This window comes from Lepisosteus platostomus, chromosome 10 (genome assembly GCF_059453375.1).
Source record: "Lepisosteus platostomus isolate fLepPlt1 chromosome 10, fLepPlt1.hap1, whole genome shotgun sequence".
NCBI classification, from domain to species: Eukaryota; Metazoa; Chordata; class Actinopteri; order Semionotiformes; family Lepisosteidae; genus Lepisosteus; species Lepisosteus platostomus.
Window position 1 is genome coordinate 17,687,524 of NC_142620.1, and position 22,673 is coordinate 17,710,196.

General features: G+C 35.9%; 1 protein-coding gene across 2 annotated transcripts in view; it reads right to left on the bottom strand.

The window, feature by feature from the left end:
- ccdc9b (coiled-coil domain containing 9B) overlaps positions 1-16,748 on the bottom strand; it is a 58,107-nt gene extending 41,359 nt beyond the window's left edge. The window contains exons 1-5 of one of the 2 annotated variants that reach the window (XM_088648524.1): positions 16,494-16,748; positions 6,542-6,652; positions 6,029-6,133; positions 3,715-3,891; positions 2,529-2,678 (exon numbers count right to left, since the gene is read on the bottom strand). In XM_088648524.1, coding sequence (XP_088504650.1) covers positions 2,529-2,678; positions 3,715-3,891; positions 6,029-6,133; positions 6,542-6,652; positions 16,494-16,565 — 615 coding nt within the window. In that variant the 5' untranslated portion in view covers positions 16,566-16,748. The remainder of the gene's footprint in view (positions 1-2,528; positions 2,679-3,714; positions 3,892-6,028; positions 6,134-6,541; positions 6,653-16,493) is intronic. The other variant, XM_088648525.1, reaches the window with a different exon arrangement.
- Positions 16,749-22,673: the final 5,925 nt, after the last annotated feature.

Sequence of the window (22,673 nt, forward strand, 5' to 3'; positions counted from 1 at the left end):
TTATTTTAAATAAACAGAACTATCACCAATCCTAACATGTGAAACCAGCCCTAGTGGTCCATCTAAATAATATTACAAAGAATCACCTCACAACACATGACCAGTGGAAAATGTTGCTTGCTAGGGTCAGCTTTATAAGTATTTTGCTTTCAACTGTAAAAAATGGGCAACTTAAAATAGAAAAAAAAGTTTGGCCCCATTTTCTATGCAATGACTGGAAAACATCACAAGGTGTCGGCCTAATTTCCTGTTCTGGCAGATCTGTGAGAAAAGAGCAGCACCAGAAAATGTGAAAATGTGAGATTAGCAGACTTGTTTTCACAGCTCTACGAACAGTATGCAATTGAGCACGCCGCAGTTAATTGCAGTCCCCAAGAATGATTTATTGTGATATTCCTTTTGTCACAGCGCCACTGTCTTTTGTTCAGAAACACACAAAGCCATTCTATGAGATCCCTGGCGCTCTGCCAATCTAGTCCTCTCTGTAGCATAATGAAGCGATTCAGAACAAACGCTGCAAAATGTTAATTAGATTAAATAATTCTTTTCATTATTAGAACAATGTACTGGAAAAGAACAGATTCAGAGGTAGGGCTTGCTAAAAATATAGAAGCAAATGGCACCAGCCCGTTTTTCCATTAACACAGTCTGCTTAGTCTGAAATGGCAGTGTTGCCATCCCGTGACAATTAGGAGACAGCACCCAGCAGAGGCAGGTAGTGCCCTGGAGTAATGCGCACTAGAGGAATTATTTCATTCTCTTTACAACCATGGAGGTTCACATTTGGTTGTTATTTTGAATGCTCAGTACTGTAATTGGAGATGCAATGTCGGTCATGCAAACAGGTGATTTGGAATACATGCACAAATACTGTACTACTAACACAAATATTCTTACTAAGATGTGCTAAGATGTACTAGAAGACTGTAACTGGAATACAATTTTGTCCAGTACAGTCAAGAAGAGCTTACTGGGTCTCATCTGCCAGAAACATTTTCTAAGAAAATGGAGAAATATTATTAATATTATTAACTTAATATTATTAATAACTTAATATTATTAATCACCAGAGATCCTTGTATAACTGCAGCACAATACAGTGATAGACTGTTAATTCCCTTTTCTTGTCTCATTTCTTTTACATGCATAAACTAAATTTGTTGAGAAATGTGAAAATTTAGTGTTCTTGTAAAAACAATGGTAGTGAGTCAGAAAACAAGCTATTTGTAACAACATTTTTCATGAATACTTTTTTTACACATAGATTCAGAAATACTGTATTTAGGTTTTTCTGCCTTGTATCAACACAATATATAAAATGTGCTAGGTACTGTATTTCATACATTAAACTAATGTAAATACCTCTGTTAATTCTTCTGATAATGAAGAATAATGTCACACACACACGGCAATATCCGAGCTAATAACTGCATGTGTGCAAATGCTGCTTAATGCAGGAAAATTACCTTTCCTATTCAAATAAATACATTATTAAAAAAATAATGTAAATAAATGCATTAGGAATGTACTTGAATATCTTGTGTTGTGTGCTTTTTTAAGAAAATTATTTTTTGAGATATAGTCTACAATTTTAAATCTTCAAAATGACAATCTAAAGACATCTTTGGTAAAGAACAGTGTAGAGTTGTTTTGTAGCTGGCGTAGATGCTTTCAAACCTTAAATAAAAGGAAACTGTCACAAAAGTTTAGATTTCTGGAACCCTTTGTGATATATTAGGGACTGTAATGATATAAAATGCATTTATGCTATTTTGTTTTGTCAATAGCATGTGCAGCTATAAAAAGAACAGCAGGCGATATACTCACGAACGCCTCTGTGCAGTAGAAATGAACATGAGAGAAATTATATGCTTTTCCCAACAGTCTCATTAAGCATCAAGCACAATTTGTTTAGTGCAACACTGAAAGCACTGATGGGATATATTTATGGCTGGTGAGCACTGGTTTGTATATACCCCAGAAGAACCACTTAGCTCTACTGTTAAATTGCACATGTGCTGTGAACAAAATAGTCTGGATTGACAAGCCTATTTTTTAACTCATCTTTATGTCAAAAAGCTTTTGGAATCAATACAGAAAGTGCGCGGTGCACCCCTAGACTCAAGACTAGAGACTTTAGACTTCAAGACATCTGTAATCTGTACAAAGCAGTTTCACTGTAAGAGAAAGGACAGACAGATAGAGAAGAACCAGTGGCACTGTCAGTAGGCAGCCTATAAAACTGTCAGGGGATAGCAAAAAGGGAGGGGGTATCACCAGGGATACAACAAAAAACAAGCAAACAAAAGGTCCAAATAAGACTTGCGGGACACAAATATATGACAATTTTATTTATGAGTAATTATTTGACCAACTTGTGGGGCCCATTTAAAGAACTGATGATTTGACTTGCCAGTATAGCAAAAATTATACTTTATGAGAAATGACGGCATTAACTTGGTACTAACACTGCTCACCATGGTTAGTAACAGCATGTCTAAAAAAAACCTTTTTTTTAAAGTTCACACCTTAACCTTGTTGTCCAGTGCCTTGGAGAAAGGGATCTGTCTTCCTGTCCCAGCTGACTCTTTGTTCTCTTCTTCCTCAAAAAAGCCTTTCAGGCCCACAGGGCTGGAGGTCCTGTTCTGCGACATTTTCTCACTTACAATTCTCTTGCCCTGGTTTCAAACAAAGATTGAGCAACCAGGTTATGTGGTATATGTTAATCCTACAGTACTGTTTATGTTAAGGATAATAATAATTTAGGCTCAAGCCACTAAATATGGGGACAATGTTATGCTCACTAGGCCAAAAAGTGTTCAGAAGATCTGACTACTGTAATAGCTATCTTGAAAAAAATTGCTGTGAATGTTTTTTTACTCCTGATTCTTCATTGTATTTATTTTAATTAATGAAATGCAGAGACAAAATGTATTTAAAGTCCAGATGGCATAAAGCCATTGACTGAGGGAGCATCAGCCAGAACATTACTGACAGAACCCCCCTCTCTTTACAAGGAATGAGCCAGGGAGCTGCTGCAGGGGTGAAGATGGGGTGGAGGAAGGGGGTACTAGAAAGAAGTGCACAAGGGATGCTCAGCAGATGATATACAGGTAGTTATGTGCAGGAAAGCAGAAGTGGGTGAGATTTTAATTTGCCCTCCTCTTGGCCTTCTGTTTAAAAAAACATCACTATTTAGATTAAGATCTTCCTTACAAAGGCATGATAAAGATCAAATTTAAATTAAGAAACAATTAGAATGCGTGAATGCAACAGACATAAGTCAAATATGCCAGAGATCATTGAGATCAAATGTTATGTCATCTGCTATGTAATTTGACATGTGAGGAAAACACACAAGTAAGCATTTCATTGTACTCAGGCACATTCAGTATGACATTCAGTGAACTTGAAATGCAAGGAACTGGTTTCTTGATAAAATAATTTAAGAAATATTTACATGCAGATTAAAACGTATTAGTAATGCCATTGTTTATGATTTTATTTTCCCTAACTGTCTGGCTTAGATCAAACCATGTAAACCTAGGATCAATCATCCCTTTAATACAGTGTTTTGCTAAGGAGTCCTGACATTTAAACCTCCTTCAAAGAACTTTTAATATGCACTGATCAATTCACAATCAAGAGATGAATTTTTGTTTTTGATTGTAAACCCCTTTTAGGTTCTGTGCTGTAAAAAAACTGTTAACTTGCCTTGTTTTTGTTGGCCATTGTCACCAACAGCTGCCTCCTTCTCCCCCTTCCCACATGAAACGTTAACCCAACATCCCCTTCTGGCAGCTCTGCTCCTCCCCTAAGGCTCAGAGGACTCCCGGATCCAGGCTTTTTAGTGACAACTCGGGCCTCCTGCAGAAAAAAACAGACATCCAACTGCTTTTCTGTTATCTAAAAGAGACTGCGATTTTGTGAAGCTGAGCATGAAATTTATTGTGCCCAGAGAGGCAAAATCTAAAATCATTCAATATTGAAGAGTCTTGTCATGCCTTTCCCTTTGGACAAAAAGAAAAAAGAAAAAGGCATGTTTAGTGTTCTGCTTACCTGGTGGAATACGTATCATAGTAGAGAATTTCATTGAAATAGAACATCGTAACACAAAGCCTAAACTCAGATAAAAGCCAACTGACCTATCACAGAAAAAAGACAAGAGCATCTAAATGGTCATTTACATGAGATGTTGTGCAAAATACTGTGCCTCTAGAGAGAATAAAATCTGAGCCACCAATGGAAACCCTGGTGCTCAGGCTGAGTGATGCATGCATAGGGTGTGACCAGCCCTGAAAAGCTTGATAAATACAGCTCCTGCACTGCACCAGATCTATTTAATGAGTAGCCAGTCAGGAAGCAGATACTGTTGTCCAAGTAGTACAAACCAAACTATGCAAAAAAGTTTTCATTATCCATCAAAACAAATTGTAATCTTGTTCAAATATAGAATAGAATATCAAGGGTTTTGCAATATTAATTAACAAATATTGTATTACAAGCATATAGGATTTACTGACCACTGTACCCTAATTTAATTTAATTGAAGGTCAAAACACATAATGCTAGTATTATTGTCATTTATTGTAGCAATTTAAAAGTGTTTTTATTCAACAGTTGGTTGGTTTCCTCTATATTGAGTGCCTTAAACACACTGTTGCTTTTGACTATCCTACTCTGTATTATAGTGCACTGGGTTTTCTATATTTCTATTTCGTTTAAAAACACAAAAGAACTGCACTAAAATTCATTTCCTGTCTAGTATTCCAACTTATACATTTAACTACAGTATGAGGCGGAGCAGATATGATGCAGTAATGTTTCAAGATTAATAATGATTCTACCTCCCATGTTCCTATTTTCTCCCTTTCTCTATTTAATGTGAAATTAATTTTAACAAGTGAAACATCTGGATCTCTATTAGTAAGTACTGAACATACATGCATACATACTGTACTGTACATGTGCTGATGAGGTTCAAGTGAGGAGCCTGTGAAGGAACGCAAAGCATGGGTGGCAGACAGACCCAAAGAAACACAAAAAACTGTGTTTCTCTTCTTCATTTCTACGTTTCTGTGTGGAATTAATATCTACAGGTTGCTCTGCAAATGTATTGGGTATTTTGCATTGCTCTGTTTTTTTTTTCACTCAATGCCTTTCCTTTCTCATCCAGATGATGATGTTCTACTGAAATTGTAGCCATATTGTTTCAAACTAACGGTTAATAGTCCTAGCTCTACATTTGATAGTACCAAAAGTAGCCTTTTAGCTTTAACAATTTAAAGAGAGGGAGAGAGGGTGGCATGACGGTGCAGTGGTTAGGATTGTTGTCTCGCAATGCTGGGGCCCTGGGTTGGGTTCTGGACCTGCTGTGCTTTCTGCGTGGAGTTCGTATGTTCTCCCTGTGGGATTCCTCCAGGTGTTCTGATTTTCTCCCACAGTCTAAAACTATACTGGTAGGTTAGTTGGCTTCTGAGAAAACTGGGCTGTGTGTGAATATCTGTGTCTGTGTATTCCCTGTTGGTGTCCTGTCCCGGTGTAGCTTGCCTGTTGTTTGCTGGCACAGGCTCTGGCTTCCCTATGACCCTGAATTGGAAGAAGCCATTAAAAAATGGGTGGGCTGGAAGAGAGGAACATTTGATTTTAGTGATGAGGAGATCAAATTGGATAATGTGACAAATAGTGGTGGCCACTTCCTATTCAGTGCTAATTTACAATGTAGCTGTAAATTATGTCTTTCGGTTATCTGAAGAATGTGACATACAACTGTTTTCGTCTCATCCAAGGGTCTCAAAGCCACGTCTCAGTTCCTCACAATGCCCAAAACACGCACTAACTTCTGATTGTGTCTACAGTGCCTTAGTGTAACGAAACATGTGCTGTATGTACTAATTTGAATATGTACAGAAATGTAAATTATTGATTAATTCAATCTCAGATTAAAAACACCACTCCTTGTTTACACAGTATACTGTATATCCAGTCTTGGTGGTAGGCAAATGTAAATGTAAACTCCATTACTTACATTGGGGGACTTCTTGATTGTAATGGTAAGGTCCTCTGCTTTCGCTCTCCGGCTGAGGAAAGCCATGCCCTCTTCTTCTGCTCTCTTCTTGTCTTCTTCTACTTCCTGTGAAGATTGGGCAGGTTTAAAGTCTGGACTGAGACAAGAGAGTGACTTCACTGAATTCCAACTCAGTGGAAATAAGCGGCTCCTGTTTTGCTTTATCATTCCCTAATTTCTTTTTTTTTCAGACACTGCCAGGGCCTTTTCTTTGCTTTCATGTAGTAGTACAACTTTTAAAATACTGTATGTAGATGAAAAAAGTGAAAACACTGTGTAATACAGAATGTATTATCTGTGTTCCATCCCCCAACCCCCGTTGCTTTTAGGCTTATGACTTCACAAAATCTTCTACAATATCTGTAGATAAATACACAAAGGGTAACACGAAGGTGACTTCTTTCATTTTCTTTATATTTCTAATGCAGACAAAGTGAGAGTTCAGAAACCAGAATGAAATTTCAAAGACGCCACCTGGTATCTTTTCATCAGCGCTTCATTCTTTTTCCGTAAAGCTTCAATTTTCTTATCCAGTTCTGCATCCTTCTGTTCTTTCTTTTTAAACATGACATCAGGCGAATTATTCTGGAAAGAAATAACAGTTGAAGTAAAGAGCAAAAGAAATGCACAGTTTCTTGGGGGTATTAAGTATGCCACAACAGAGGCTGCAGTCCACAATTGTTTCCTGATTGTTCAGAATAGCAACAAAGTTGACAAGGAAAGTATATCAGCTCTTGTCTTTAAGCACTCATAGACTTATAGTCCAGAGTTCTTGTGAGGGATGAGGCAAGTCAGAGTTTGACCCCAAACCAAGGGCAGCAGGCATGACTGTACAGTAAGTATACAGCTGCTCTCTCCATGACAAGAAGTCAATATATCACAGAGCAACAGAAACAAACAGTGCTAATCAAAACTAGCTGGCATGTCTTTGGGAGCTGGGAGGAAGCTAGACCTCTTATGACAATAGAGTTAAAAAGCACAATTGCTAACCACTATACTACTATGTCACTATCTTTTCACCATTAATATCCAAATCTGATACTGGAGCTACAGTAATTGCCTGTACCACTTTTAAGCATTATTTATGAGGTGGGATATTTACTTTTCCAAATATATGACTCGTACATTTCTACACTTTACAGTCAAAAATTAAAATACAAAAGTAATCTGAAGAACAACTGAACCACAAAAGAATTGTTCCTTAGTTAAGTAAAATAATTAAGTATGTAAACAGCACAGAAGTTGTAAGAGGCCTTTTTATTAACTAACCAATTTGCCAAACCAGTTTATTGATGCTAAGAGTGTGGTTTTAATATGGAAATAGAACTATCGTAACAAGAAAGAACAAAGAAAGGTACTTTTGTTGATTTAGCAATTAATTGTTCTTTTGCTAGTATTGTTCTTGTCTCCAAATTAAATGAATAAGATAAATTAAATAATTGAGGGGCGCTGTCAAATACCTTCTGTTCAGAGAACAGGTAAAGGTTTATACCATACTGATAGGAAAAGAAACAAGATACAATGTTTCGCCTGTGGAGCCTTCTTCAGGTGTTTGTCACTTTTCTTTTGCTTTCACCATGGAATAAACCTTTACCTGTTTTTTTGCAGCCTACACATGCTGATGCAGCTGCCTACTTAAACTTCTTCTGCCCAGAGTACTTTGTCCCTTTTGAATTCTAAGGTCAAAACAGGTGCAAAAATAATAATTTCACATTCACATACTGTACAATTTATTTTCTGGGAGCAAGATTCATATACCTCATGAAGGTAAAAGTGTATAACTATGTCAGCATACAGGCTAAAAAGAATCAAGCAGAGGTTAATATATACTGTATAACATATACACCATTTTATATCAATGTAAAGATGAAAGCAAAACAAAGAGTCTTTTCATCCCTGTCATGTACTTTATTTTAATGAACACTTTATCAAATGAATTAATTAAAAGTTAAACACTGGATATTTTTTATCACACACATTGATGGGACATTACATAATAGTTTCTAAAGTACAGTATAACAGCAAGGATCCTGAGCAAAACTGATTCCTTTAGAATTGTTAATGCAAATGAAAAATTATCTTAGTTGGATACATGATATTATATCATTACACATTTCTTAAAAAATGCTTAATATTCAGATCTTACCATATTTAAGGAGAAATATTCTTTGGGAGCATAAAGGGTACATACAGTAAAAGGACTTTGTGTTTCTAACAAGCTAACTGCTGAACAACTGTTTCACAGTTACACTGATTTACAGTATGTAGTACTGCATTTTATTTACAGTACCAGTTTTTGATACCGCTTTCCAACAATGAACATCTTTAAAGATTACCATTTTTAATTAATCTGATCTCTCTATCTTCTTACAGAAACACAGTTATTTAAGATGTCTTTAAAGTTGTAAAGAATGTTTCTGTGACTGGAAAGCAGGTTTTTGAGGGTGCCCATACACAAGGGTTTGAGAATGATACTCTTTTCTCCTTACAAGGGGAAATGTACAGTTTTCTCAAGGTGTTTGAGCTCTAATTTCCATTGTTTCTCTGCACACTCTGCACACTCTGCACACATTGACAATCAGCTAGAATTGTAATTACACTGATAAGAAATCACTCTACCATCAATGACTTATGAGATAATTTGCCTCCAAAGCATCAATTTCATAATGTTCAAGACAATGTGTTTCAAGCAGCATTAGGTTGAGAATGTGATAACTACTGTATATACTATACAGTACCTTACAAAAGTTTTCAAACCCTTGTAGAGATCTGATGTTTCATTGCTTGAAGGTTTTGAGTCATGATTCATTGAAGTAGCAATTAATATTTGTTACATACTTAGCTACTCCGCACATTCTTAGCAAAAAATCTATAAAGAAAGAAGCAAACATAATTTTCATTGAAGAAAAGTGAGAAGGTCATTATTGCAAAAGTATCCAAACTCATAGCTAAATTAATTTGAAAAAAAAAATACCTTAACAAGTGGCCTCTGTGTGTGCAATAATAATGCACATACCGAAATTATTTCAGAATAAACATCATGAAGTCTAAGCAAGCACTTTCAAAGCAAGTCAGGGATAAAGTAATTGAACAGCACAGATCAATAGAAGGAAGCAAAGAATACCAAAATCTCCAAATATCCTTGGGAGCACATTCTACTCAATCATCAAGAAATAGAAGCTGCATTGTGCCACCCACGCGTTGCCTAGATCGGGCCATCCCTTCAAACTTAGTAGCCATGCAGTAAACTAATTACTAATGCCACTTTGAAGCCAATATAAACTTTGAAAGAACTACTGTATACGGTTCAATTTCTAAGATGGGACAAAATGGCCATGAGTCAACATTATCATATGAACTCCACAAAGCCAACCTGTAAGAAGAGTGGCAAACCCATCTCAAATCCTGCACTGGGTTTGCTACAAAGTATAGCGTAGGTGATACTGCAAGCCTGTGCCAAAATATCTGTCAGATGGGACAAAACTTGAACTTTGTGGTCTAAATGCAAAGTATAACATCTAGTGCAAACTCAACACTTAGAAGCACTAAGTTACGTAAGCATGGTTGTGGCAGAACCATGTTAATAGGCTGATTCACATCACGAGGGACAAGATTATGAGAAAAATTGAAGAAGCAAAATACAGGCAAATCTTAGGAGAAAACCAGCCTCTGTCTGCTAAAGACCTTAAACTATGAGAAAAGTTCCCATTTCAGCAACACAATGACCCAAACCTTTACTGGGGTGGCAAAACCCTCACTTGAATCCTATTGAGAATTTGTAGAAAGATGTGAAAACTGCTTTAAAAAAAATGAAAAAAAAACATTCATAAATGAATCTCAAGCAACTGGAGACAGCTTGAGGAAACCTGCCAAAACTACCCCAAAAACACTTGCTGTTCTATTTGCTGCCAAATGTGCTTCCGCCAAATATTGAGTTTATGGGTCTGAATGCTTGTGTAATCAATATATTTCATTTTATACTCTTGTTTTTTCTAATACGTACTGTAATTTATCATACCCATAAAGATAAAAAAAACTTCAGTTTCAGCATTCAAATATTAATCTGCGCCTGTGGCTGGAAGGTTGTCAGTTCGTATCCTGTGGCCGGCAGAGTAATCCTACTCCGTTGGGCCCCTGAGCAAGGCTCTTAACCCCATCTGCTCCAGGGGCACCGTATAAATGGCTGACCCTGCGCTCTGATCCCAAGCTTCTCTCTCCCCGTGTGTCTGTGTGTCTCATGGAGAGCAAGCTGGGGTATGCGAAAATACATATTCCTAATACAAGAAATTGTACAGTACACTGTATATGGCCAATAAAGTGATATATTACTATAATCAGTCAGTTGATTATGAGATTAATCCTGCTTTAATTTAAAAATCAAGAAAGAAATACAAATAAACGATCCTATATGCCCTACTTATCAAGAAAACAATGCCTTCATGTCATTGGAATGTTGTAGGCTAGACTAAGCCAGGATGATCACAGCCAAAATTTCTAAACTGTCAAAACATTGCAGCCAAACATAGGCCATAAATGACAGGCCATGATCTTGAAAACAATACAAGACACCTTGCCAAAATCAATATCAACTCACTTTTTTGCACTTTTGATACTTCCTGTTCCACTGCATCAAAAATGCCACATTCACAACAACAAACACATCAGCATGTCAGTTGTAAGCAGCTAGCTAAACAGCCATTGTTTGCATGCCAGACAATCACACATGGGCCTAGGCTTACAAACCTTCATCAACACAACAGCAAGAATGAGATAGTGTGTGCAACACTTAAAGTGTAATTGCCAGCAGTGGTGTCTATGCCACTTAACTGTTGAATAAAGTTTTGTGTACAGCACACTGATGGACATCAGTAAGTATGGCACAGATCTACAGAATATTAGCTAACTCTTGTATAACACAGAACAAGTGATTGGTTCTTCAGGTCCTAGCATAATGATCTGGGCAGGAGGGTCTGGTTGCCACAGAGCTCCACTTATAGTGTGTATATTTTGTGGCATCTATGGCTCAAGACCAGTGAACAGGCACATACAGTAACTGTTCAGGCTCTATGAAGAGAATGGGACAGAATGCCACAAGATAGAATCTGCAATTTTGTGCAGTGCACACTTTGCAAGTGTACAGTTTGCAGTGCTACGAAAGTGGCTAGATGCTATTAGCCCTTTGAATTTAACAGCTGACCACCTGTCAATACATCCTGTTGATGACAAATGTTCGTCAGCATAACAAATTTAATAATAATCATCATCATCATAAGTCATCTCTATTCAACAAAATGTCAATGCTCTTTGCTATGCAAATGCAAGTTTTCTTGATTATAACTTTGTGAGCTGCAATTAAGTAAAGATTTTTCTTTTCATGTTCAGTTTACAAGTGAATCACAATTTGGATTAACCAAGGACCTATTCTTTCTTAAATATTTACATTACATTAATATTTTAACACTTTATCAACAATTGAAACAAGAGCTGAGAAACCAAAGTGAAATCCCAAGAATGCTGCACAACTCTGCTTCCACAAATTATATGGCAATAAACCACATATTTTGCATATTTTGATTGAATGGTCACAAAAACTGCCAATCTAATAAAATAAACTGAAATAAATCTGTCCCATAAGTTTTTAGAGATAAAATGAAACTGTCTGCATATTTTTAAGCAGCTGAAAGTCCATTAAAAATAGCCAGTTAAGAAAATTATGAGTCATTAAAAAAGCCACAAGATACAATGGAAAAAGCAACCAAAACAAAATTTTAAAGCCTCTAAATATCTAATTTAATTTTTGACAGTAATGAGTTACTGTCAGTTCAAACCATGTTCAACAGCTTTACTATTCTGTGTATCCTCCTGTCTGTCACCATGGAGACACTACAATATTTAAAAATTGCTGTTTCTTCAATAGCCAAGTTTGGCCTCAAGAAATCCTCCAAATCTATTGCGTTCTGAGTTAAGCCAATCAATATCAGACATATGATAAGACAAAAGGGATTTAATGTATCATCTTAAAGTGCATTTGCTTTAAAACACTGTAACTTTAAACTGGCAGCTCAGGGATTGAAGGCCAAATGCCTGCCGTGCTTTGGAAATTAATACAGACTCCTGCATGTCCTGCCAAAACAAGGATTCCTGCCATGGAACTTTGCACACAAGCAACAGCAGTATAGAACTGCTTCTTCAATGTTTTGTATGAAAGAGACTGAGGGAGTTCTGTATTTTAACAAAGGAACAGACATGTTTGTTGACCTACTAAATGGCTATAAAGTGTCACCACTTGTAAATGTACCTGTATTAATTCAGTGTTTTTTTTCTCTCTCCTTAGATGGTGCTGACCAGAAAATGTTACAATAAAGTTACAGCCCGATGCCTCAGATATCTTTCAAATAAGAGTTATAAGGTAATGTACATAGCTTAAGAAACTGCTATGGTGTAATAAATGCAATTTTGCCAACCAAATGATGTCAAAAAGTAAAAATTCTAAACAACTAAATTACAGCCAATTACACAAAGATTTCCACTTGCATTTGAGTACCCCCAAAACCACAGTAAACAAAACAGATGCAACAAATGTATGAGAAAGATAATTATTTCAAAATGTCAGATCAAGTCATATCAAATTAATGGCACCTTCAATTAAAACTAAGTGAAAGACACTAGCAACTAGGAAAGTTATATGTTGATACCTCATGTCTCAACTCAGGTTTCTCTACATCTTTACCACAACACACTAGGGGGGACAATGTTGAATAAACTTTGAGAAGACATAATTAAAAAATATTTATATGGACAATATTTAAGTAAATAAATTAGTTAATACAACTTTTTAAAATAAATATTAAATAAAATATTCATGAATATTATTTTTATTCAATATTTATTTTTCTAAATTCATTTTAAATTAGTCACAAATAGAAACATTTTAGAAAATATTAACAATTTTAACCAAATCAATCATTAAATATTTAACTGTCAATTTCATCTTTAAATACAGAAATCTCAAAAACATTGTACACAGTACTGTAAATTTTTACATATTTATGTATGTAATGCATATTGTGTATATACCCCAGCCTGACTACCTACAGTATATCTGTACTGGAAAAGCAACTTTGTTTCACAAAGTTGGAATACCAAGAATTTCTGCCAGCAGTTTCCACTGACATGCCACACCCAATTCTAGGTTTTCAGAGAAATCCCTCTATTACATATATAGTTTTCAAGTAAACAAACAGAAATCCTTAACATGCTTAATAAATAGATGCTTCTCTATAGTTTCCTAATAGACTCTTAATAGGTTAACAATTCACATTAACATTGTACAGTACATACAGTACAATGTCAATGTCACATTAACACACTAATATCATGACAGCACAATAAAGAAAAACATTTTGAACAATGCCATATAATAGTATTTGAAGATATCTCAGATTTATTTATATATTACATTTTTATTTACATATTATATTTATGTATTATTACATTTAAATTATTTTATCATACAGTACATAAAGGGAAATTGTATGTAAAAGAAACACACGTTGAAATGAAATAAGGATTCTTTTTTTTTTCAAAATGAACAATGACATTTTACAAGCTACCTTGAAATATTGCCTAAAAGTGCAGGGAGTATATATGGATATTACTTCAAACCATCTGTACATTTCAAGTTCTTCATCTTATAGTCAAATAAGGCAGGGATACCTGAAAATATTTAATTGCAAGATATGGTTGATTAGCTCAATTTATCAGGTAGTAATTTGTCTTGCCATACTAATCAAGAAATCGGTTTTATTAAGGAGTTCAATCTGCCCAATAATACATCCATCTCTTAACAGAAAGTTACTCGTCCTGTGAAGGTTATGACAAATAGAAAACTATCTTCTCCAAGATGGGATGTCAGTTTATGACAAGGTCACAGAGAAAGGTACAGTTTAGATCTGCCAATCAAACCAGTCCAGCATGTCTTTGGGAGGCTAGAGTAAACTAAAGCACCTGCAGAAAATTATGTGAACACTGGGGTCACATGCAAACACCACATGGATAGGCAACAGAGGGCAGAATCGAACCCAGGACCCTGGAGCTCTGAGGCAGAGCTCTTTTGAAATATGATATGTACTTGCTTTCTTTCACTCCCAAAATAGTAATAGTTGTTTTGTTTTGTTTTTTACGTTTAACATTTTTTTTCTCTTTTCTACAGTTCATGGCAATCAGGTCAGGAAACTTAATTTCAATCAATTGCTGTGGAGATCAATAATCTAATTGGGTGGGGAAACAACATAACTGCTATCTGCAGCCCTAGTCCTGTAAGTGTTTTGGTTTTCATCCCATCTCAGCTACTGTATGTGAACTTTACGTAATGATTAAGTTGTCAGACAGTGTACAGGTTAACGTGTTTTCCAGTTTTCCTTCATTAATGCACTTAAACTTTTTGGAGGACTGCAAGAGAAATGGCAGTTTACTTTCTGTAACAGACTACCAGGGCATATTCATGCCTAGTAAGTTTTATTTATGTCTGTTGAAGCAACACTGAAGAGCTAAACTTCACAAAGTAGAGGCAAATGATAAAATCCCTGTATATCCCTGCTGTAAGAACAATACACAGGTACAGTAGGCGGCTGATTTAGAGTATCTGAAGTACAGTACAGATTCCAAACATTTTGTCAGATCCTTTCTCAGAAGACAGTCATTTCAAAAATTAGAATATACTGTAAGAAGGTTCTTTACAAGGATTATTTAACCATTAAACCATTTCACATGTTACCCTATTTCTCCACCAACACATTCCAAAAAAAGCAGGTTGTCTAGATAAGCATGCAGATATAACTCTCTATAAAGCTTACAACATCACAAAAACACAACATTGCTCAGCACATGGGAATTCCTTGTGAAGAGGAGATTGCCATGAGAGATAATGCACTTAATGAAAAAGCACTACATACTAATTATTCAAAGCAACTAGGGGGGCTAACCAAGCCAAAAACTTTGCAATGATTGAAGGAGGATGTAAATCATTGCGGGGAAGATGCTGCCAACAAAAGCAGCTTGGAACAGAGCATGTGTCTTGAGTTCCCAGATGGAGTGAAGACGGCACTATACAGTACGTGAAGCATGATGCTTCCAGAGCAAAGGGCTGTTTCTCATTAAGACTGGAAAAATAGCACAGCGCCACTGCTTCCTGAGTGGTGCCATATTCACAACAAAAAACCAAATCAAAGAATGGAAGAATGTTGTGCCATTCATTTTACTCCAGCAGAGTGAAGATGGCCACAGACATTCAACCTGTTCTGTGAAATACAGATGCTACTTGCCTTATTGTAAAAATTCCAGATCTCTTCCTTTTAATTAAAGGAAAGAAACTATTGAGATGCTGATGGAGCTTGGACTGGAGCTGTCCCACATCAGTTTTTATATTGTAATCCTCCTTTTAAATTGCACTCACAACACAGTCCTGTTCAGGGGGTGGAAAATAATAACACAATTTAAAAAAACAATCACATATTTTAACAGACAATGGTCATCTTAGAGCCAAAGATTTATTTCAATTTTTTGTTTGTGAACAAAAGGAGAAGTATTCGATAAAGTGAGTATTAGCCATTATTTCACTAAAAAAAAACAGAGCAGCACAGTGAAGAAAACCTATTTTGTTTCTGAAAACAACAGATAAGTGGCAGGCTCTGTAAGACAAAAACAAAACATTTTCAGGGTTTTTCACTTTAAAACCTAACTTTAGGACAAAAATGTCTTAGAAAAAACATATTTAAAATTATTCCCTAAGGACTAAAGGCTGTTACAATGTTAGAAAGATAGATGAAGTTTAACTTATAAAGGCCGTACAATATTTAAAAACTATTTGGCAGTTCCAACAAACATGTAATGTCAGACCCAGACTCAAAAAGAAAACACATCAGAAAGAAACCAATTGTGGCTGCATCTTCTCATGCAGGGTTAAAGCAAAACGTTATCATCAGTGTCGAGAGTGATTGTGATGCTTTTCAGTGGGAACACGAATGACATCCCTCCCTGCAGCTCTGCATACTTTCACTGTCAGCTGTTTCAGAAGCGAAGCCCCAAAAGGGAAGCAGGTCTTGAACTAACATCGGCTGGCTGAAATGCACACAGATGCTTGCAGTCCCATGTTTCCAACATTCAGCAGAACAGCTGTGGCGAATAGCCCCCTGTCTCGAAATAAAGGCCGTTCTAGAAATGGCTGGCACTGCCACTTTTTCCATGGAGCTGTCTGACACCACACATCCATGCTATTGGAAAACAAATGCAATAAAGAACCACAACATAAACATAATATGAGGGAAATTGCAGTTTACACCTCAGAGAAGCCCTTTATATACACCATAATCCCTAAAAAGAGACAGAGAGAAAGAGACAGATTGAGAAACAGAGAGAGAGGACTCACAGGTCTGTGCATTTTGGATGTCAGCGGCGAAAACTGGGCTCCTTCCAAACGAGAGCTAGCCGAGTGAGGCATCAGGCAGGCTTTTGCACAGCGAGCTGCATGGAGTCCGTGATCATGCTTTGATTACAAAAAGCCAAGTTGGGCTGCCAGCCAAAAGCCCAGGCTGGCTTTGACAAATGTACAGGGAGCCCTGAGAACGTATTTCACACTGCCTGCTGCTCCTACGAACGCTTGCTCTCAGTTAAAATTACCCTTCAAACCCCCTTCCCCACCACTATTCCCCCGCCTTTCCCTACTCACCCCCCCACACACCCCATTGCAATTTAAAGGGACATTGAATAACCAAAAGTTAAAGTCTAATCTACAAGCTAGAATACAGTCCATGAGGAGACTGACTTGCTTGCTACACATATAAAAAATATACTTAGAATGCAATACAATTTTGCAGTAAGACAACCAAAGAAAAAGTAGTTCATCAGCAGCTACAGCGATTGCAACACAGGGCTAGAATTGTCAGATCCAAATCATTCCCAGTTTTATTAATCTACATTTTATTTCAGTACAACCAGGTTCTTAAGCTGAAAAGAGTTTGAAGATCTTTTTAATTCTGCATCATGTAATTTACATACAGTTCTCCTACCTTCAGAAATAATCCAGAAGACAGCCAGGGTATTGCGCTGTTTAGCTGGCCAAGTGGAACCTCCTATTAAGCTAGCTTCACAAATGGCACATTAATCAGCTGTCAAACCTTTCACCATTACATGTAAAAAAAACGAACCTTCTTCTTAGAGCTGTAAAACTACTGCATGTTTTTTAAACTATAATTTTATTAATAAAGCCCCCTATAATAAGTCCCTTCAAATTGAGAAAATGATGTTTGCTATATTAGCCAATTGTCACTAAGTACCCCCTCCTCAAAACTTACAAAATTCATGCACTACACACAAAACCAAGAATCACTTTTTCCCTAGGAACGTTCAGATCTCATTCAAGAATCCTTTTTTTTCTGTGAAGAAAATACTACAGGATCTTATCTATGATGTGTTTGAAAGACATTTTGAGCAGGGAAAATACCCACTTTGTACTGTACATGAGATTTTTTTTTTCTTCCCCTTACACATCCCCTTACTTGTTTGATGTTTGGTGTGTGTCTGACAGAACAGAAGTCTGACTGCCTCTCTAGAGAGTAAGAGGAATGGTAAACAGCATTCTGCAGGATTTCCCATAATTGCACATGCAGGCCAGAGCTGCTTCTGGTTGCCATGCACGCTAATTGAGGGAGAGACAAACAGCACAGGCTGTTCTGAAAGGAATGAAGCAAACTTAAAAGCTTGTGACTTGCATACTTGGGAAATGTCCCAGAGTACTTCGGGGGTAAATAGGCATGCCTTTGGTACTGCTCAGACTCTATTCTGTTGTCTGTGCTTGGGATACAGTTGCATGTTTTTCAGTTTAAATTCAAATGTTTTCATCATCCTGCATAATGCATAAACCCTTTAGGAGAGATTATAAAACTCAAAATAATTCAAGCATGCTCTGTTGTATTTTGGAACCTGGAATAACTACAGTACAGCACAATATGTCTCATAACACCCTAATTATGTGGTGGCTCTATGCAAAAACAGCCAAGTGCAACCACTGTAAACATTTAACTATCATTCAATATTCAAATTAACTGCAGATTACACTGAAGACCAGTGAAACGTCTTTCCAAACATGTCAAAGACAACAAAATCATTCCAGTAAACGATAAAAAGCTACAGTATTGTTTCCTTTATAGTCAGTTCAAACTTTATGCTTTTTAAATGTAAACCCATAGTAGACTATACAATTTGACAAATCATATAAAGTTATTTACTGACTCACATAAAAAAAAAACATAATCTGACATAAACATAATCTTTTTAACCTAAATTTATTATATCATTGTACAAAGTCCAGAGCAAAATCAGCTAAATTTCTTAAACTGTGAAAACTTTTAACTTTTAAAAGGTAATGTTCCTTCCTTCCTGATTCCTACCACACATCATTCTTAAGAAGAACAACAATAATGATGATAACAATAACAATAATAGCGATAATAACAATAACAATAAAAATAATAATGTACACCAGTTCACCCCCTACGAAGCAGATCAAGTAGAGAAGTCAGAAACTGCTTCACCTTAACTACAATTAGATTTTTAATAATCAATAGTCAAGACATTGGTTTAACATTTAAGTTAGTAGTACTAAGTACTGTACACTTGGCGTGTCTAAGCCACAGTAAATCCAGGGATGGTAACTGAAATCTAAAAACAAAAATGTGTCTGGAGTAAGAAAAATATTTCTAAAAGAAAACATTGTCCGTATTGTCCGTGCACCATATTTCACTTAATTTCCTGTATGTTTGAAAACAACTATTAAAACCCAATCACATTCAAATTGATAAATTCCTTGCATATCAGTTAGTCATCAGCTTTCAGATACCCAGTGGGGAAATAGTATGGCAGTCGATGTTTTTTGCAGACAACAATATGAAGTTTAAATCTACACGCATTTCAAATATAGCACACCCACCAGTCGCCAATCTCCATGTGTGTGGCCTCCCCAATGATAAGAGAACACTGGTGCCCATATCTGTCCCTCAGATGACTGGATGGACACAGTCTGTCTCAAACAGACATCCAGAGCCCAAAGAGAACACAAAGGATGAGATTAATGTTTTTTTTAATCATTTAATCCTTTTACAGCAGTCATTAGACGTGTCTTCAATTTCAACTGTTTATTTCCCAGTCCATGCAAGGAAAATTAAACCGTTCACAATCACTTTCACTTCTTCCGTGATTCACATCCAGAAATCTCTATAGTATAAAACTGCATTCTAATTGCTAATGTATTATTATTTTAATAAATAAATAAGAAATACATTTTAATCTAATAAAGTTGTTATTAAGTAGTTACTCTAGTACTGCAGACAAAACATGTCGTAGATGACAAGCCTATATTCTGGACAAGGCTTGTTATTTGTACATACTGTACATTACTGTACAATAACGTTTCTCCATGTCTCAGCAGATTTTGAAATAAAAATGGTTAGAGTGTTTGGTACGTTCATACACACCGCTATGCATACATCTTTGTTTAAATTGTTGCTCTCTTTTTATTCAATGTTATTGTTTTCCTGTTTTAAGCAGAAAGACAATTCCATATTGAGCTACTGCAAATGTGGCTGCTTTATCAATTAATCCTGTGAGGTGTATTTTGTAGTACAAAGGTAGATTATTGTTTTTATGGATGTGTAGGGAGGAACAAATGATGTTAATAAATTGAATCACCAGACAGTGAGTCGTTTAGATTTCATTTGTGTTTACTTAGCAAACACAGTTTACTTTATCTGTTGGAATCACATTTTTGAAGATTCTAATTCAATTTGAATTAAAATTTTGATCAATGAAACTTGCCCCTTTCTCACCCAAATGAATATGTACAGTATGAATAGTAGTCAACATTGTAACATACTGTATACTGTATCATAACCAGTTGTATGTCTGCTTATAAACACTAGAGGGGGTGTTTCCCTGTTTCTCTTCAGTGTTTAAAACACCTCTAAAAGGAAAAGGGTTAATGCTAAGTCACTTTAAATCCATACGTGTTTGCATTCTTTCCATTAAAGCCATTAAATGTGGAATATAAACTTTTCTTTGGACCAAATTTAGATTCAGTCGTGTACAAGTTTAAGCTACACTGTAAATATTTCAGGTGGGTTGCTGCATCAGCATGCGTAGGCTGCAAAGGAACAAGTAATAGGTTTATTCCATGCTGAAAAAAAGAACAAAAAGAACACAACGTTTCTTAAGGCTCCACGGCCGAAAAGTTGTGTTCTCTTTCTTCTATTTTTCAGTAGGAATAAACCTATTACTTGTTCCACTGTAAATATTTGCCTTCTTTTGTTTTATTTTTTGGATAATTTTTAACTAACATCAATTCCTACATCCACAGGAAAACAATAGATGCAAAATTGTATCACATTCCAAAATGAGCTTCAGCTTTTTTTACATTTTGATGTTTCAGCACAGTGCAGTGTTGATTATCGACTGTCAATTGTCAATTGTCGATTGCCGATTGTCACATGCACACTTTGACCAGGATTAGTCATCATAGCCTGCAGCTCTTTCAAAGTAGCCATTGGCTTCCTCCCAGCCTCTCTGATCAGTCTCTTTCTTGCTTGGTCACTTAGTTTGAAGAGACAGCCTGATCTAAGTAAGTGTCATTCCACTTCCACTTCTTAATAATAGTCCCATACCCATACCCTGACCCGTGACAGCTTTGTCCTGGAGTTATTTTGAAAGCTCCTTGATGCTCATGGTTGAGTCTTTGTTTTGAAATGCACTACCTAGTAGAGGGAACCTACAGAATCTCCTGAATTTGCTTTGTATGCATGTGAATCACTATAATTTAACACGGGTGAAGCCCTATTAACATGGTGTGTGATTTTAAAGGCAATTGGTTGCACCAGAGTTAATCTGGGATTGCTATTACAAGAGGGTGGATACTTATCCAACTAATTAATTTCCATTTTTACTTTTAATTAATTTTTTTAATAATCTAGATTTTTTTTTTACTTGTATGATGTGGGGTAGGTTGTGCAGATAAAAAAAATATTTAATGCATTTTAATTACTAGCTGTAAGTCAACAAAAGCCAAAAATTTTGCAAGGGGGTGTAGACTTTCTTTAGTGACTGTTTTCATGACACCTGACCTACTGTAGAATCCCCTTGTTTAGGGATCATTCCAAATCCCTAATTCTAGTTTTCTGCTGTTTTGAATATAAAATCCTGTCAAGAGCATAGTATTTATAACTCTAAAAAGGCTCAATCAGCTTTCAATCTGATAACCTATTCACGCTGTACAATGTGTATGAATAGAAACAAAAGCCATTTATGGAGCATTAGAACAAAAGAAACATAATAAAGAAGCCATCTTAGCAATGTGGTTGCTAGTAATTTATTGATTTGATGATGTCATGCAGACAGTATTAATACCGTAGGATTTAAAGGAATCTTCTTCAGAATATTAGCTGTATACCGTACTTTGTTCCAGATACAGCCCTCAGGAAATTGGCTCTGTTGTCAGTTCTGGACACACAATCTCTAACTCAACTCTTGTGCTAAGGTTCTTGTTTCACTATTGGCCTGAAGTAGCCCTCTGGATTGATTTTGTTAATAACTTTCAGGGGTTTTATCACTTGGATCATAACCTCTTTAATTCTAAAGAGGTTCATGACTAAAGATATCTGGTTTCTTTCTGTGACACTGACATTTCTTTATGAGAAACATTTGCAGATTTCAGGGAAAACCCCACCAACAATAAGTTCCAACACTGTTGGATTAAAAAGAAAGCTCTACTTTAATATGACAATGTTATCATGTACTGTACATGTAGTAATTACTACCATTCTTTTATTTTCAATTTGATCAAAAGTGTTATTATACCATTTACTGTATCTGACTCTTCAAAACTGATGACTGCAGAATTCACACCCTCTGCCCTCTTTTGCTGTGAAGTTAAAAACAGCCATGGAAAAGCAGGCATGTAGTTTTGAATAAATGAAAATAAAATAACAAATATTAACAAACTAAAGTTTCACATCAAATTGAGTACATATTCGTCTTTAAAACATTAAATAAAAGCTGTATGTGTCAAAAGTAGAATTCCCTCTTCCAATCTCACCACGGTTTGCTGAATTCAGTGGAACCTTACCCTAGAAAACAGAAGCTCATCATATCATAGCTTATCCCACTTTCTGTAGCATTTAGCTGAGAGCATGACTTTTCCGCTGGTTGAGACACTAATTCAAATTAGCTTTTGAGAGCTCATCACAAAATATTATGAAATTTAGCAAAAGGACCAAAGACAAATTTTAAGAGAAACTGAAGAAGAATAAGAAATATTTTAAGTCTGATTTAGTTATATTTTGTTATTTTTTTCTTTTTTGTCAGTTCCTGACGTGCAGGTGTTCTGTTTCTGGAGAGTTGTCTGTTGTTTTCTTACTCTGTGTATAATTGTGTAAACTTTTAAATATGACTAATATTGATGAAGACACTAAAAATAGATCAAATGTACTTAAAATTGAATTGAAACAAGTCAATCACATGGATTGAAATCAAATGAATGAAGTATTTTGTTTTTTCCATTTCA